This window comes from Oncorhynchus masou, chromosome 32 (genome assembly GCF_036934945.1).
Source record: "Oncorhynchus masou masou isolate Uvic2021 chromosome 32, UVic_Omas_1.1, whole genome shotgun sequence".
NCBI lineage: Eukaryota > Metazoa > Chordata > Actinopteri > Salmoniformes > Salmonidae > Oncorhynchus > Oncorhynchus masou.
The window spans coordinates 11,866,470-11,883,213 of NC_088243.1; the positions used below are offsets into that span (position 1 = coordinate 11,866,470).

At 46.7% G+C, this 16,744-nt stretch overlaps 1 protein-coding gene across 5 annotated transcripts in view; it reads right to left on the reverse strand.

Annotated features, from left to right (window-relative positions):
* LOC135525585 (DNA (cytosine-5)-methyltransferase 3A-like) overlaps nt 1-16,744 on the reverse strand; it is a 115,288-nt gene that overhangs the window by 43,600 nt on the left and 54,944 nt on the right. For all 5 annotated transcript variants that reach the window (XM_064953293.1, XM_064953292.1, XM_064953290.1 and 2 more), the window contains 5 exons: nt 15,017-15,061; nt 13,836-13,915; nt 1,484-1,596; nt 946-1,135; nt 419-503 (listed from right to left, as the gene is read on the reverse strand). In XM_064953293.1, coding sequence (XP_064809365.1) covers nt 419-503; nt 946-1,135; nt 1,484-1,596; nt 13,836-13,915; nt 15,017-15,061 — 513 coding nt within the window. The remainder of the gene's footprint in view (nt 1-418; nt 504-945; nt 1,136-1,483; nt 1,597-13,835; nt 13,916-15,016; nt 15,062-16,744) is intronic.

Consider the following 16,744-nt stretch of genomic DNA (forward strand, 5'->3'; position numbering starts at 1 on the left):
CTGAATGACAGAATACAGACACAACGCTGAAGGTCTGGCCTGAGGCGCACCATTAATTAGCGTTCACAGTGGTTGCCTTTTCTTTTTACAGGAGTGGGAATTCCAACTTGTATTTTTGTGTGGTTTTATTAAACAGATAGGGAAGTGAAGGACAGACAGGAAATGTATGAGAAGTGCACTGCTAGACAATATGGTTAAACAGCATACTGTGTGGATTAGTTTTCTATCTATCTATCCATCCATCCATCCTTCCAAGACAGTCAGTGTAGTAAATATAGTCATGAGTCCCAGTGAAACCTGAGTGAAACCTGAGGCGGGCAGAACGTTTTGTAGAGACAGAGACTTTCAGAGGGTTTTGTGTCAAGGAGAGGAGGGGAAGGAGGAGAGAAGAGGACAGGAGGGGAGATTCCTGTCTAACCTGTTGCTATGCCGTCGAACAGTGACAGGACACGAATAGGTTGTCTCTTCTCTGCCATGACTGGAGGGTAAAGCTTTGGTTGTTCCTGTGAAACAACAGAGAGAGAGAGGAGAGAGAGAGAGAGAAGATACGGCTCAGTTTTGACCCAGATGAGAAGGAGCCTGGAATGACTTCAGTTGTCTCTAATGTGTGAAGCCCTATTCATAGAGCCCCATAGCTGTGATAATCTGCCTGTTCATTGTTGCAGATTTAGGGAGATACACACTGTGTGTCACAATGGAACATAGACTCACTGTGGCTCTGTGGCTTCTTTATTTTGATTTGTTATTTTATTTATACATATTTTTTTTTTTACTTCAGGTTATTTTAGTAAATACTTTCTTAATAACACTTATTTTTCTTAAAACTGCATTGTTGGTTAAGGGCTTGTAAGTAAGCATTTCACTGTTGTATTCGGCACATGTGACATTTTTTGGGGGGGGGGCTGTGAATTTCACACACACAGCCAGTACTGAGGCACTACTCACAAAATCTTGGTCGTGATTGTTAGCGAAGAAGTGCTGTAGACGGCAGGGCCAATCAGTGTGACGCTCCAGCAGGCCGAACACTCCCTTCTGGCCCTTCTCACACATGTAGCAGCACCAGGGATCCTCTTTTATAGCTATCTGTGCTGCACCTGGCCCCACAAGTAGGTCAACACACTCCACACAGAAACACCTGGAGAGGACAGAGGGAGGTGTGTTATTACACTGCTAGACACTTGTACACACACACACACACACACACACACACACACACACACACACACACACACACACACGGACCCACACAATCACACAAACGTAAGAACAAACATACTGTACACACACTCACGAACCCACACAATCACACATGTAAGAACGAACATACTGTACACTCACAATGCACAAAGACACACACACTTATGCAAACCATCAAGATAAACGTAAACTGGCACACTCTAACACACCGAGTGAATCACACAAGTTAATGAACAATAACACACATATTTGTGAATTCAGCATCATATGAAAGTAGTCCACTCACCTGCAGCAGTTGTTGTTCCCACACATGAGAACTTCTCGTCCCCCACAGCAGATGGTGCAGTATGACTGGTAACCATCGTCATCATACTGATATGCACATTCTAGAAAGCAGTTCTGGAACACAGTGAACGAGACATTTCAGCTTTGAGATTCGCTGTGTAATGATATGCGCTCTATAAGCTGAATCACATTATTGTCAATATTATTATTAAAAGAACAACAAGTAGCAATGAGAAAACCAGTGTGAACACTAAGTAACATTGACTCACAGAGAACACTGACTGTGTACTAAAAGGTTTGTTGTGTTTGTAATAGCCTTATTGTTAACACATTATGTGTCTAGTGATTCTGTAAGCCTTTCCTGTAAGCTGTGTTTGTGTTTTGGTAACAGAGAGCTTTATAATAGGGCTTAAAACCTAGAGGGGGGGTTAGACCAGGGTCCATATCAAGCATCTCAGAATAAGAGTGCTGAGTCATGTCCAACCCGCCCTTGTAATCTTATTTATTGTGATCTAAAAGCAAAACTGATCTGAACTTTATAATAACCGTTTAAGTATTTTTTAATTCAACTTTTTCACCTGGACGCTTTATCTGGTTAGGGTTAGGGGTTAGGGGTAGGGGTTAGGGGTAGGGTTAGGGGTTAGGGGTAGGGTTAGGGTTTAGGTTTATTGTTAGGGTTTAGGTTTATGGTTAGGGTTTAGGTTTATGGTTTAGGGGTTAGGGGTAGGGTTAGGTTTATAGTTTAGGGGTTAGGGGTAGGGTTAGGTTTATGGTTAGGGTTTAGGGTTAGGTTTATGGTTAGGGTTTAGGTTTATGGTTAGGGTTTAGGTTTATGGTTAGCGGTTAGGTTTATGGTTAGGGTTTAGGGGTAGGGTTAGGTTTATGGTTAGGGGTTAGGTTTATGGTTAGGGGTTAGGTTTATGGTTAGGGTTTAGGGGTAGGGGTTAGGGGTAGGGTTAGGTTTATGGTTAGGGGTTAGGTTTATGGTTAGGGTTTAGGGGTTAGGGGTAGGGTTAGGTTTAGGGGTTAGGGGTAGGGTTAGGGGTTAGGGGTAGAGGGTACTGGCTAAGGTTAAAACTGTAGAGTGTAGAGAGTATAGGGATATTGTTATCCACGTTGGCACCAACGATGTTCGGATGAAACAGTCAGAGGTCACGAAGCACAACATAGCTTCAGTGTGTAAATCAGCTAGAAAGATGTGTCGATATCGAGTAATTGTCTCTGGCCCCCTCCCAGTTAGGAGGAGTGATTAGCTCTACAGCAGTCTTACAACTCAATCGCTTGTTGAAAACTGATTTATGCATGTCCCAAAACATAGAATGTGTAGATAATTGGCCCTCTTTCTGGGACTCATCCACAAACAGGACCAAGCCTGGCCTGCTGAGGAGTGATGGTCTCCATTCTAGCTGGAGGGGTGCTCTCATCTTATCTACCAACATAGACAGGGCTCTAACTCCTCTGGCTCCACAATAAGATAGGGTGCTGTCAGCCAGCCTGCCAGGTTAGTGGAGTCTGCCACTAGCACAGTCAGAGTAGTCAGTTCAGCTTTCCCCATTGAAACCGTGTGTGCCTCGATCTAGGTTAGGCAAAACTAAACATGGCGGAGTTCGCTTTAGCAATCTCACTGGAATAAAGACATCCTCCATTCCTGTCATTGTTGAAAGAGATTGTGATAATATCTCACATCTCAAAATAGGGCTACTTAATGTTAGATCCCTCATTTCCAAGGTAGTTATAATCAATGAAGTAATCACTGATCATAATCTTGATGTGACTGGCCTGACTGAAACATGGCTTAAGCCTGATGAATTTGCTGTGTTAAATGAGGCCTCTCCTCCTGGTTACACTAGCGCCATATCTCCCGCGCATCCCGCAAAGGCGGAGATGTTGCTAAAATTTACAATAGCATATTTCAATTTACAACAAAAAAATGACTGCGTTTTCGTCTTTTGAGCTTCTAGTCATGACATCTATGCAGCCTACTCAATCCCTTTTTATAGCTACTGTTTTCCTCACTGAGTTCCCTGAATTCCTATCGGACCTTGTAGTCATAGCAGATAATATTCACATTTTTGGTGACTTTAATATTCACATGGAAAAGTCCACAGACCCACTACAAAAGGCTTTCGGAGCCATCATCGACTCAATGGGTTTTGCCCAACATGTCTCCGGACCTACTCACTGCGATAGTCATACTCTGGACCTAGTTTTGTCCCATGGAATAAATGTTGTGGATCTTGTTCTTCCTCATAATCCTGGACTATCGGACCACCATATTATTACGTTTGCAATCGCAACAAATAATCTGCTCTGACCCCCCTCAGACCCCAAACAAGGATCATCAAAAGTTGTGCTATAAATTCTCTGACAACCCAAAGATTCCTAGATGCTCTTCAAGACTCCCTCCACCTTCCCAAGGATGTCAGAGTACAAAAATCGGTTAACCACCTAACTGAGGAACTAAATGGAACCTTGACAAATACCCTAGATGGAGTCGCACCCCGAAAAACAAAAAACATTTGTCACAAGAAACTAGCTCCCTGGTATACAGAAAATACCTGAGCCCTGAAGGGGAAGCATGCTTCCAGAAAATACCTGAGCCCTGAAGGGGAAGCAAGCTTCCAGAAAATACCTGAGCCCTGAAGGGGAAGCATGCTTCCAGAAAATACCTGAGCCCTGAAGGGGAAGCATGCTTCCAGAAAATACCTGAGCCCTGAAGGGGAAGCATGCTTCCAGAAAATACCTGAGCCCTGAAGGGGAAGCATGCTTCCAGAAAATACCTGAGCCCTGAAGGGGAAGCATGCTTCCAGAAAATACCTGAGCCCTGAAGGGGAAGCATGCTTCCAGAAAATACCTGAGCCCTGAAGGGGAAGCATGCTTCCAGAAAATACCTGAGCCCTGAAGGGGAAGCAAGCTTCCAGAAAATACCTGAGCCCTGAAGGGGAAGCATGCTTCCAGAAAATACCTGAGCCCTGAAGGGGAAGCATGCTTCCAGAAAATACCTGAGTCCTGAAGGGGAAGCATGCTTCCAGAAAATACCTGAGCCCTGAAGGGGAAGCATGCTTCCAGAAAATACCTGAGCCCTGAAGGGGAAGCAAGCTTCCAGAAAATACCTGAGCCCTGAAGGGGAAGCATGCTTCCAGAAAATACCTGAGCCCTGAAGGGGAAGCATGCTTCCAGAAAATACCTGAGCCCTGAAGGGGAAGCATGCTTCCAGAAAATACCTGAGCCCTGAAGGGGAAGCATGCTTCCAGAAAATACCTGAGCCCTGAAGGGGAAGCATGCTTCCAGAAAATACCTGAGCCCTGAAGGGGAAGCATGCTTCCAGAAAATACCTGAGCCCTGAAGGGGAAGCATGCTTCCAGAAAATACCTGAGCCCTGAAGGGGAAGCATGCTTCCAGAAAATACCTGAGCCCTGAAGGGGAAGCATGCTTCCAGAAAATACCTGAGCCCTGAAGGGGAAGCATGCTTCCAGAAAATACCTGAGCCCTGAAGGGGAAGCATGCTTCCAGAAAATACCTGAGCCCTGAAGGGGAAGCATGCTTCCAGAAAATACCTGAGCCCTGAAGGGGAAGCATGCTTCCAGAAAATACCTGAGCCCTGAAGGGGAAGCATGCTTCCAGAAAATTGGAATGTAAATGGCGCTCCACCAAACTGGAAGACTTCCAACCAACTTGGAAAGACAGTACCGTGCAATATCGAAGAGCCCTCACTGTTGCTCAATCATCCTATTTTTCCAACTTAATTGAGGAGAATAAGAACAATCCCCACCAAAAATGTGGTACTGTCGCAAAGCTAACTAAAACGCAGCATTCCCCAAGAAAGGATGGCTTTCACTTCAGCAGTGATGAATTGATAAACTTCTTTGATGAAAAGATCATGATCATTAGAAAGCAAATGACGGACTCCTCTCTGAATCTGCATATTTCTCCAAAGCTCAGTTGTCCTGAGTGTGCACAATACTGTTAGGATCTAGGGTCAATGGACACGCTCAAGTTTTTTAATCCTATATCTCTTGTGTCACGCTCGTCCAAATTGTGGAAATGACCGGACCAAGGTGCAGCGTGGTGAGCGTACATTTTACGTGAGACATTTTTTTTTTTAAATGTCGCCAACAAAACAAGAAACAACAAAAACGAACATGAAGCTTACTAGGGCTATACAGGCCACTAACAAAGACAACTACCCACAAAATACAAAAGGAAAAAAGGCTGCCTAAGTATGATTCCCAATCAGAGACAACGATAGACAGCTGTCCCTGATTGAGAACCATACCCGGACAAAACATAGAAACACAGAACATAGAGTTTCCCACCCGAGTCACACCCTGACCAACCAAACATAGAGAATAAAAAGATCTCTACGGTCAGGGCGTGACATCTTGACATATTCATGAAAATAGTCATGGCCTCTAAACCTTCAAGCTGCATACTGGACCCTATTCCAACTAAACTACTGAAAGAGCTACTTCCTGTGCTTGGCCCTCCTATGTTGAACATGATAAATGGCTCCCTATCCACCGGATGTGTACCAAACTCACTAAAAGTGGCAGTAATAAAGCCTCTCTTGCAAAATGCTAACACTGACCCAGAAAATTAAAAAAACTATCAGCCTATATCGAATCTCCAACTCCTCTCAAAAGACAAACAATGTATACGAAATTCGGAGTGTGGTGTCAGGAAAATAACCTCACACTCAACGTCAACAAAACTAAGGAGATGATTGTGGACTTCAGGAAACAGCAGAGGGAACACCCCCCTATCCACATCGATGGAACAGTAGTGGAGAGAGTAGCAAGTTTTAAGTTCCTCGGCATACACATCACAGACAAACTGAATTGGTCCACTCACACAGACAGCATCGTGAAGAAGGCGCAGCAGCGCCTCTTCAACCTCAGGAGGCTGAAAAAATTTGGCTTGTCACCAAAAGCACTCACAAACTTCTACAGATGCACAATCGAGAGCATCCTGGCGGGCTGTATCACCGCCTGGTACGGCAACTGCTCCGCCCACAACCGTAAGGCTCTCCAGAGGGTAGTGAGGTCTGCACAGCGCATCACCGGGGGCAAACTACCTGCCCTCCAGGACACCTACACCACCCGATGTTACAGGAAGGCCATAAAGATCATCAAGGACATCAACCACCCGAGCCACTGCCTGTTCACCCCGCTATCATCCAGAAGGCGAGGTCAGTACAGGTGCATCAAAGCTGGGACCGAGAGACTGAAAAACAGCTTCTATCTCAAGGCCATCAGACTGTTAAACAGCCACCACTAACATTGAGTGGCTGCTGCCAACACACTGACACTGACTCAACTCCAGCCACTTTAATAATGGGAATTGATGGGAAATTATGTAAATATATCACTAGCCACTTTAAACAATGCATACGTATATACTGTACTCTATATCATCGACTGCATCCTTATGTAATACATGTATCACTAGCCACTTTAACTATGCCACTTTGTTTACATACTCATCTCATATGTATATACTGTACTCGATACCATCTACTGTATCTTGCCTATGCTGCTCTGTACCATCACTCATTCATATATCCTTATGTACATATTCTTTATCCCCTTACACTGTGTATAAGACAGTAGTTTAGGAATTGTTAGTTAGATTACTTGTTGGTTATTACTGCATTGTCGGAACTAGAAGCACAAGCATTTCGCTACACTCGCATTAACATCTGCTAACCATGTGTATGTGACAAATAAATTTGATTTGATTTGATTTGATTTGAAATGCTTCAGTCTGGTTTTAGACCCCATCATAACACTGAGACTGCACTCGTGAAGGTGGTAAATTACCTTTTGATGGCATCAGATCAAGGCTCTGCATCTGTCCTCGTGCTCCGAGACCTTAGTGCTGCTTTTGATACCATCGATCACCACATGCTTTTGGAGAGATTGTAAACCATAATTGGTCTACACGGACAAGTTCTGGCCTGGTTTAGATATTATCTGTCGGAAAGATATCAGTTTGTCTCTGTGGATGGTTTGTCCTCTGACAAATCAATTGTAAGTTTTGGTGTTCCTCAAGGTTCTGTTTTAGGACCACTATTGTTTTTGCTATACACCTCTTGGTGATGTCATTCGTAAAAAATATTTTTATTTTTTGTATATTTTATTATTATTTTTTACCCAATTTAGTGGTAGCCAATTGGTAGTTAGTCTTGTCCCATCGCTGCAACTCCCGTACGGACTCGGGAGAAGCGTCAGTTGAGAGCTGTGCGTCCTCCGAAACACAACCCAACCATGCCGCACTGCTTCTTGACACAATACCCGCTTAACCCGGAATCCAGCCGCACCCACGTGTTGGAGGAAACACCGTATACCTGGCAACCGTGTCAGCGTGCATTGCGCCCGGCCCGCCACTGGAGTCGCTAGTGCGTGATGGGACAAGAATATTGTTGCCGGCCAAACCCTCCCCGAAACCAAACGACGCTGGGTCTCCTGGTTGCGGCCGGCTGCGACAGAGCCTGGACACGAACCAGGATCTCTGGTGGCACAGCTAGCACTGAGATGCAGTGCCTTAGACCACGGCGCCACTAGGGAGGCTGTCATTTGGAAACATAATGTTAACTTTTACTGCTATGCGGATACACATCTGTACATTTCGATGAAACACGGTGAAGCCCCAAAATTGCCCTCCCTGGAAGCCTGTGTTTCAGACATAAGGAAGTTGATGGCGGCAAATGTTTTACTTTTAAACTCAGACAAAACAGAGTTGCTAGTTCTAGGTCCCAAGAAACAAAGAAATCTTCTGTAGTACTGACAATTAATGTTGATGGTTGTACAGTCGTCTCAAATAAAACTGAAGGGCCTCGGGGTTACTCTGGACCCTGATCTCTCTTTTGACGACCATATCAAGAATATTTCAAGGACAGCTTTTTCCATCTTCGTAACATTTCAAAAATCTGAAAGGTTTTGTCCAAAAATGACGCAGAAAAGCTAATCCATGCTTTTGTCACTTCTAGATTAGACTACTGCAATGCTCTACTTTCCAACTACCCGGATAATACACTGAATACATTTCAGTTAGTGCTAGAATCTTGACTAGAACCAAAAAATGTGATCATATTACTCCAGTGCTAGCCTCTCTACACTGGCTTCCTGTTAAGGCTAGTGCTGATTTCAAGTTTTTATTGCTAACCTACAAAGCATTACATGAGCATGCTACCACCTACCTCTCCAATTTGGTCCTGCTGTACATACCTATGATCACAAGACGCAGGCCTCCTTATTGTCCCTAGCATTTTATGCAAACAGCTGGAGGCAGGACTTTCTGCTATAGAGCTCCATCTTATAAAATGGTCTGCCTATCAATGAGAGAGACGCAGACTCGGACTCGACATTTAAGTCTTTATTGAAGATTCATCTCTTCAGTAGGTCCTATGACTGAGTGTATTCTGGCCCAGGGGTGTGAAGGTGAACGGAAAGGCACCGGAGCGGTTCCCCTCTCTCCACTGAGATTATCTGCCTCTGACCCTTTACGGGGCTGAGTCACTGGCTTACTAGTGCTCTTCCATGCCGTCCCTAGGAGGTCCTAGGATAGGATAAAGCAATCCTTCTCACCCCCCCCCCCTTAAATGATTTAGATGCACTATTGTAAAGTGGCTGTTCCACTGATGTCAGAAGGTGAATTCACCAATTTGTAAGTCGCTCTGGATAAGAGCGTCTGCTAAATGACTTAAATGTAATGTAAATGTGTGCGTCACTTGAGTGGGTTGAGTCACTGACATAATCTCCCTGTCCGGGTTGGCGCCCCCTCATGGCCTATACTCAGCCTTGTCTCAGAGTAGTAAGTTGGTGGTTTACGGATATCCTTTTAGTGGTGTTGGGGCTGTGCTTTGGCAAAGTGGGTGGAGTCATATCCTGCCTGGTTGGCCCTGTTCGGGGGTATTGTCGGGTGGGGCCACAGTGTCTCCCGACCCCTCCTGTCTCAGTCTCCAGTATCTATGCTGCAATAGTTTATGTGTAGGGGGCTAGGGTCCGTCTGTTATATCTGGTGTAATTATCCTGTCTTATCCGGTGTCAGGACCTGAGCCCTGGAACCATGACTCGGGTTCACCTGGTTGTGCTGCTGCTACAGTTTCATCTGTTCTGCCTGTGGCTATGGAATGCTGACCTCTTCACCGGACGTGCTACCTTGTCCCGGACCTGCTGTTTTCGACTCTCTCCTTCCACCTCAACTGCTGTCTCGAACTCTGAATGCTCAGCTATGAAATGCCAACTGACATTTATTCCTGAGATGCTGACCTGTTGCACCCACTACAACCACTGTGATTATTATTATTTGACCCTGCTGGTCATCTATGAATGTTTGAACATCTTGGACATGTTCTGTTACAATCTCCACCCGGCACAGCCAGAAGGGGACTGGCCACCCCTCAGAGCCTGGTTCTTCTCTAGGTTTCTTCCTAGGTTCTGGCCTTACTAGCGAGTTTTACTAGCTACCGTGCTTCTACATCTGTATTGTTTGCTGTTTGGGTTTTTTCCGCTGGGTTTCTGTAGGGAAACTTTGTGACATCGGCTGATGTAAAAGAAAAGGCTTTATAAATGAATGTGATTGATTTATTGAAGTCAGCACTCCTGCTGCAGACACATGATACATAGAGCCCTCCTACAGCTAGTCCTGACCCCTAAAGGTAGCACTGACCCCTACAGCTAGTCCTGACCCCTACAGCCAGTCTTGACCCCTACAGCTAGTCCTGACCCCTAAAGGTAGCACTGACCCCTACAGCTAGTCCTGACCCCTAAAGATAGCACTGACCCCTACAGCTAGTCCTGACCCCTAAAGGTAGCACTGACCCCTACAGCTAGTCCTGACCCCTAAAGGTAGCACTGACCCCTACAGCTAGTCCTGACCTCTAAAGGTAGCACTGACCCCTACAGCTAGTCCTGACCCCTAAAGGTAGCACTGACCCCTACAGCTAGTCCTGACCCCTAAAGGTAGCACTGACCCCTATAGCTAGTCCTGACCCCTAAAGGTAGCACTGACCCCTACAGCTAGTCCTGACCCCTACAGCTAGTCTTGACCCCTACAGCTAGTCCTGACCCCTAAAGATAGCACTGACCCCTACAGCTAGTCCTGACCCCTACAGCTAGTCTTGACCCCTACAGCTAGTCCTGACCCCTAAAGGTAGCACTGACCCCTACAGCTAGTCCTGACCCCTAAAGGTAGCACTGACCCCTACAGCTAGTCCTGACCCCTAAAGGTAGCACTGACCCCTACAGCTAGTCCTGACCCCTAAAGATAGCACTGACCCCTACAGCTAGTCCTGACCCCTACAGCTAGTCTTGACCCCTACAGCTAGTCCTGACCCCTAAAGGTAGCACTGACCCCTACAGCTAGTCCTGACCCCTAAAGGTAGCACTGACCCCTACAGCTAGTCCTGACCCCTAAAGGTAGCACTGACCCCTACAGCTAGTCCTGACCCCTAAAGATAGCACTGACCCCTACAGCTAGTCCTGACCCCTACAGCTAGTCTTGACCCCTACAGCTAGTCCTGACCCCTAAAGGTAGCACTGACCCCTACAGCTAGTCCTGACCCCTAAAGGTAGCACTGACCCCTACAGCTAGTCCTGACCCCTAAAGATAGCACTGACCCCTACAGCTAGTCCTGACCCCTAAAGGTAGCACTGACCCCTACAGCTAGTCCTGACCCCTAAAGGTAGCACTGACCCCTACAGCTAGTCCTGACCCCTAAAGGTAGCACTGACCCCTACAGCTAGTCCTGACCCCTAAAGATAGCACTGACCCCTACAGCTAGTCCTGACCCCTAAAGGTAGCACTGACCCCTACAGCTAGTCCTGACCCCTACAGCCAGTCTTGACCCCTACAGCTAGTCCTGACCCCTACAGCCAGTCTTGACCCCTACAGCTAGTCCTGACCCCTACAGCTAGTCCTGACCCCTAAAGGTAGCACTGACCCCTACAGCTAGTCCTGACCCCTAAAGGTAGCACTGACCCCTACAGCTAGTCCTGACCCCTAAAGGTAGCACTGACCCCTATAGCTAGTCCTGACCCCTAAAGGTAGCACTGACCCCTACAGCTAGTCCTGACCCCTAAAGGTAGCACTGACCCCTACAGCTAGTCCTGACCCCTAAAGGTAGCACTGACCCCTACAGCTAGTCCTGACCCCTAAAGGTAGCACTGACCCCTACAGCTAGTCCTGACCCCTAAAGGTAGCACTGACCCCTACAGCTAGTCCTGACCCCTAAAGGTAGCACTGACCCCTACAGCTAGTCCTGACCCCTAAAGGTAGCACTGACCCCTACAGCTAGTCCTGACCCCTAAAGGTAGCACTGACCCCTACAGCTAGTCCTGACCCCTAAAGGTAGCACTGACCCCTACAGCTAGTCCTGACCCCTACAGCTAGTCTTGACCCCTACAGCTAGTCCTGACCCCTAAAGATAGCACTGACCCCTACAGCTAGTCCTGACCCCTACAGCTAGTCTTGACCCCTACAGCTAGTCCTGACCCCTAAAGGTAGCACTGACCCCTACAGCTAGTCCTGACCCCTAAAGGTAGCACTGACCCCTACAGCTAGTCCTGACCCCTAAAGATAGCACTGACCCCTACAGCTAGTCCTGACCCCTAAAGGTAGCACTGACCCCTACAGCTAGTCCTGACCCCTAAAGATAGCACTGACCCCTACAGCTAGTCCTGACCCCTACAGCTAGTCTTGACCCCTACAGCTAGTCCTGACCCCTAAAGGTAGCACTGACCCCTACAGCTAGTCCTGACCCCTAAAGGTAGCACTGACCCCTACAGCTAGTCCTGACCCCTAAAGGTAGCACTGACCCCTACAGCTAGTCCTGACCCCTAAAGGTAGCACTGACCCCTACAGCTAGTCCTGACCCCTAAAGGTAGCACTGACCCCTACAGCTAGTCCTGACCCCTACAGCCAGTCTTGACCCCTACAGCTAGTCCTGACCCCTAAAGGTAGCACTGACCCCTACAGCTAGTCCTGACCCCTAAAGGTAGCACTGACCCCTACAGCTAGTCCTGACCCCTACAGCTAGTCTTGACCCCTACAGCTAGTCCTGACCCCTAAAGGTAGCACTGACCCCTACAGCTAGTCCTGACCCCTAAAGGTAGCACTGACCCCTACAGCTAGTCCTGACCCCTAAAGGTAGCACTGACCCCTACAGCTAGTCCTGACCCCTAAAGGTAGCACTGACCCCTACAGCTAGCATTGACGCCTACAACTGGTCCTGACTCCTACAACTGGTCCTGACTCCTACAGCTAATCCTGACTCCTACAACTGGCCCTGACTCCTACAGCTAGTCATGACTCCTACAGCTAATCCTGACTCCAACAGCTAGTCATGACTCCAACAGCTAGTCCTGAGTTCTATAACTGGTCCGGACTCCTACAGCTAGTCATGACTCCTACAGCTAATCCTGACTCCTACAGCTAGTCATGATGCCACCAGCTAGTCCTGAGTTCTATAACTGGTCCTGACTCCTACAGCTAATCCTGACTCCTACAACTGGCCCTGACTCATACAGCTAGTCCTGAATCCTACAGCTAGTCATGACTCCTACAGCTAATCCTGAGTTCTATAACTGGTCCTGACTCCTACAGCTAGTCATGACTCCACCAGCTAGTTCTGAGTTCTATAACTGATCCTGACTCCTACAGCTAGTCCTGACTCCTACAACTAGTCCCGACTCCTACAGCTAGTCCTGACTCCTACAACTAGTTCTGACTCCTACAACTAGTCCTGACTCCTACAACTAGTCCTGACTCCTACAACTTGTCCTGACTCCTACAGCTAGTCCTGACTCCTACAACTAGTCCCGACTCCTACAGCTAGTCCTGACTCCTACAACTAGTTCTGACTCCTACAACTAGTCCTGACTCCTACAAATAGTCCTGACTCCTACAACTTGTCCTGACTCCTACAGCTAGTTCTGACTCCTACAACTAGTTCTGACTCCTACAACTAGTCCTGACTCCTACAGCTAGTCCTGACTCCTACAGCTAGTCCTGACTCCTACAGCTAGTCCTGACTCCTACAGCTAGTCCTGACTCCTACAACTAGTCCTGACTGCTACAGCTAGTCCTGACTCCTACAGCTAGTCCTCACTCCTACAGCTAGTCCTGACTCCTACAACTAGTCCTGACTCCTACAGCTAGTCCTAACTCCTACAACTAGTCCTGACTCCTACAACTAGTCCTGATTCCTACAACTAGTCCTGACTCCTACAACTTGTCCTGACTCCTACAACTAGTCCTGACTCCTACAACTAGTCCTGACTCCTACAACTAGTCCTGATTCCAACAGCTAGTCCTGACTTCATGGCCTCGATGGCCTCTTCTTCCCTCCTTACCTTACAGCTCTGGCACATTCCTCCAGCAAACAGAGGGTGTTCACGGGAAACATTCAAACTTCCACAGGAGATGCAGATGTCTGCGGAGAAAGACAGAATGTAATCGGTGCAAGCCAGAGACGTAGTGGTAAAACCAACAAGTGGGTAAACCCTGATCGCTCAGAGATGTAAATCAATAAGTGGGTAACTAATCTCTGATGGAGAGACGGTGCTTTAACATAATAGGCGCCTAGCAACTACTTACAAAAGAAAAAGGTGCGTAAACAGAGTCCTTTATGAACATTTATACAACGGGTGGGTCTAATCCTGAATGCTGATTGGTTAAAACCAGCCAGTGTCTATTCCACAAGTTACCACCAGCTAAATCTATGATGTTAAAATGCCTATTTACTCTGTTCCACCTGACTGCACAATCCAATGTCAAGAAAGTTCAGTGCCCACAAGACCAACTGGAGGTCTGAAAATCCCACTGCCATGCACCCAGCCTTGGATTCAAAAGGAATAATTGAACAGATGTGAGAAGAATGTACATTTCATAAGGAAAGCCAATATGCTTTGAGGATATAAAATAGTCACTTCGTTCCGTTTGATGCTCACTGAACACGAGCCTGGCTACCTGAACATGACCCTGGCTGTCTGAACACGACCCTGGCTGTCTGAACACGACCCTGGCTGTCTGAACATGACCCTGGCTGTCTGTACACGACTCTGGCTGTCTGAACACGACCCTGGCTGTCTGAACACGACCCTGACTGTCTGAACACGACCCTGGCTGTCTGAACACGACCCTGGCTGTCTGAACACGACCCTGGCTGTCTGAACACGAGCCTGGCTGTCTGAACATGAGCCTGGCTGTCTGAACACGACCCTGGCTGTCTGAACATGACCCTGGCTGTCTGAACACGACCCTGGCTGTCTGTACACGACCCTGGCTGTCTGTACACGACTCTGGCTGTCTGAACACGACCCTGGCTGTCTGAACACGACCCTGACTGTCTGAACACGACCCTGGCTATCTGAACACGACCCTGGCTGTCTGAACACGACCCTGGCTGTCTGTACACGACCCTGGCTGTCTGAACACGACCCTGGCTGTCTGAACACGACCCTGGCTGTCTGAACACGACCCTGGCTGTCTGAACACGACCCTGGCTGTCTGAACACAGAGACAGAACACTTACCCTCTATGCTTCTGCACTTCTGTCTCACTTCATACACAAGTCTCTCTGGAAACAGACAGTTTCAGATCAGGATATGATATGCATGTTTGTTGTATCATTGGTGGGGGACGACATGTTTACTGTTGTTTACATCTGCAGGCAGATACATCTTCACAGACGACATCTTCAAGATATGTAAAAAATTAAAATAAATCTGCAGACATACTTCCTCCTCCCCCTCCATTTGCTTCACGTACAGTGCCTTGCGAAAGTATTCGCCCTCCTTGAACTTTGCGACCTTTTGCCACATTTCAGGCTTCAAACATAAAGATATGAAACTGTATTTTTTTTGTGAAGAATCAACAACAAGTGGGACACAATCATGAAGTGGAACGACATTTATTGGATATTTCTAACTTTTTTAACAAATCAAAAACTGAAAAATTGGGCTTGCAAAATTATTCAGCCCCTTTACTTTCAGTGCAGCAAACTCTCTCCAGAAGTTCAGTGAGGATCTCTGAATGATCCAATTTTGACCTAAATGACTAATGATGATAAATACAATCCACCTGTGTGTAATCAAGTCTCCGTATAAATGCACCTGCACTGTGATAGTCTCAGAGGTCCGTTAAAAGCGCAGAGAGCATCATGAAGAACAAGGAACACACCAGGCAGGTCCGAAATACTGTTGTGAAGATGAAGAAGTTTAAAGCCGGATTTGGATACAAAAAGATTTCCCAAGTTTTAAACATCCCAAGGAGCACTGTGCAAGCGATAATATTGAAATGGAAGGAGTATCAGACCACTGCAAATCTACCAAGACCTGGCCGTCCCTCTAAACTTTCAGCTCATACAAGGAGAAGACTGATCAGAGATGCAGCCAAGAGGCCCATGAACACTCTGGATGAACTGCAGAGATCTACAGCTGAGGTGGGAGACTCTGTCCATAGGACAACAATCAGTTGTATATTGCACAAATCTGGCCTTTATGGAAGAGTGGCAAGAAGAAAGCCATTTCTTAAAGATATCCATAAAAAGTGTTGTTTAAAGTTTGCCACAAGCCACCTGGGAGACACATCAAACATGTGGAAGAAGGTGCTCTGATCAGATGAAACCAAAATTGAACTTTTTGGCAACAATGCAAAACATTATGTTTGGCGTAAAAGCAACACAGCTCATCACCCTGACCATACCATCCCCACTGTCAAACATGGTGGTGGCAGCATCATGGTTTGGGCCTGCTTTTCTTCAGCAGGGACAGGGAAGATGGTTAAAATTGATGGGAAGATGGCTGGAGCCAAATACAGGACCATTCTGGAAGAAAACCTGATGGAGTCTGCAAAAGACCTGAGACTGGGACGGAGATTTGTCTTCCAACAAGACAATGATCCAAAACATAAAGCAAAATCTACAATGGAATGGTTCAAAAATAAACATATCCAGGTGTTAGAATGGCCAAGTCAAAGTCCAGACCTGAATCCAATCGAGAATCTGTGGAAAGAACTGAAAACTGCTGTTCACAAATGCTCTCCATCCAACCTCACTGAGCTCGAGCTGTTTTGCAAGGAGGAATGGGAAAAAAATTCAGTCTCTCGATGTGCAAAACTGATAGAGACATACCCCAAGCGACTTACAGCTGTAATCGCAGCAAAAGGTGGCGCTACAGAGTATTAACTTAAGGGGGCTGAATAATTTTGCACGCCCAATTTTTCAGTTTTTGATTTGTTAAAAAAGTTTGAAATATCCAAT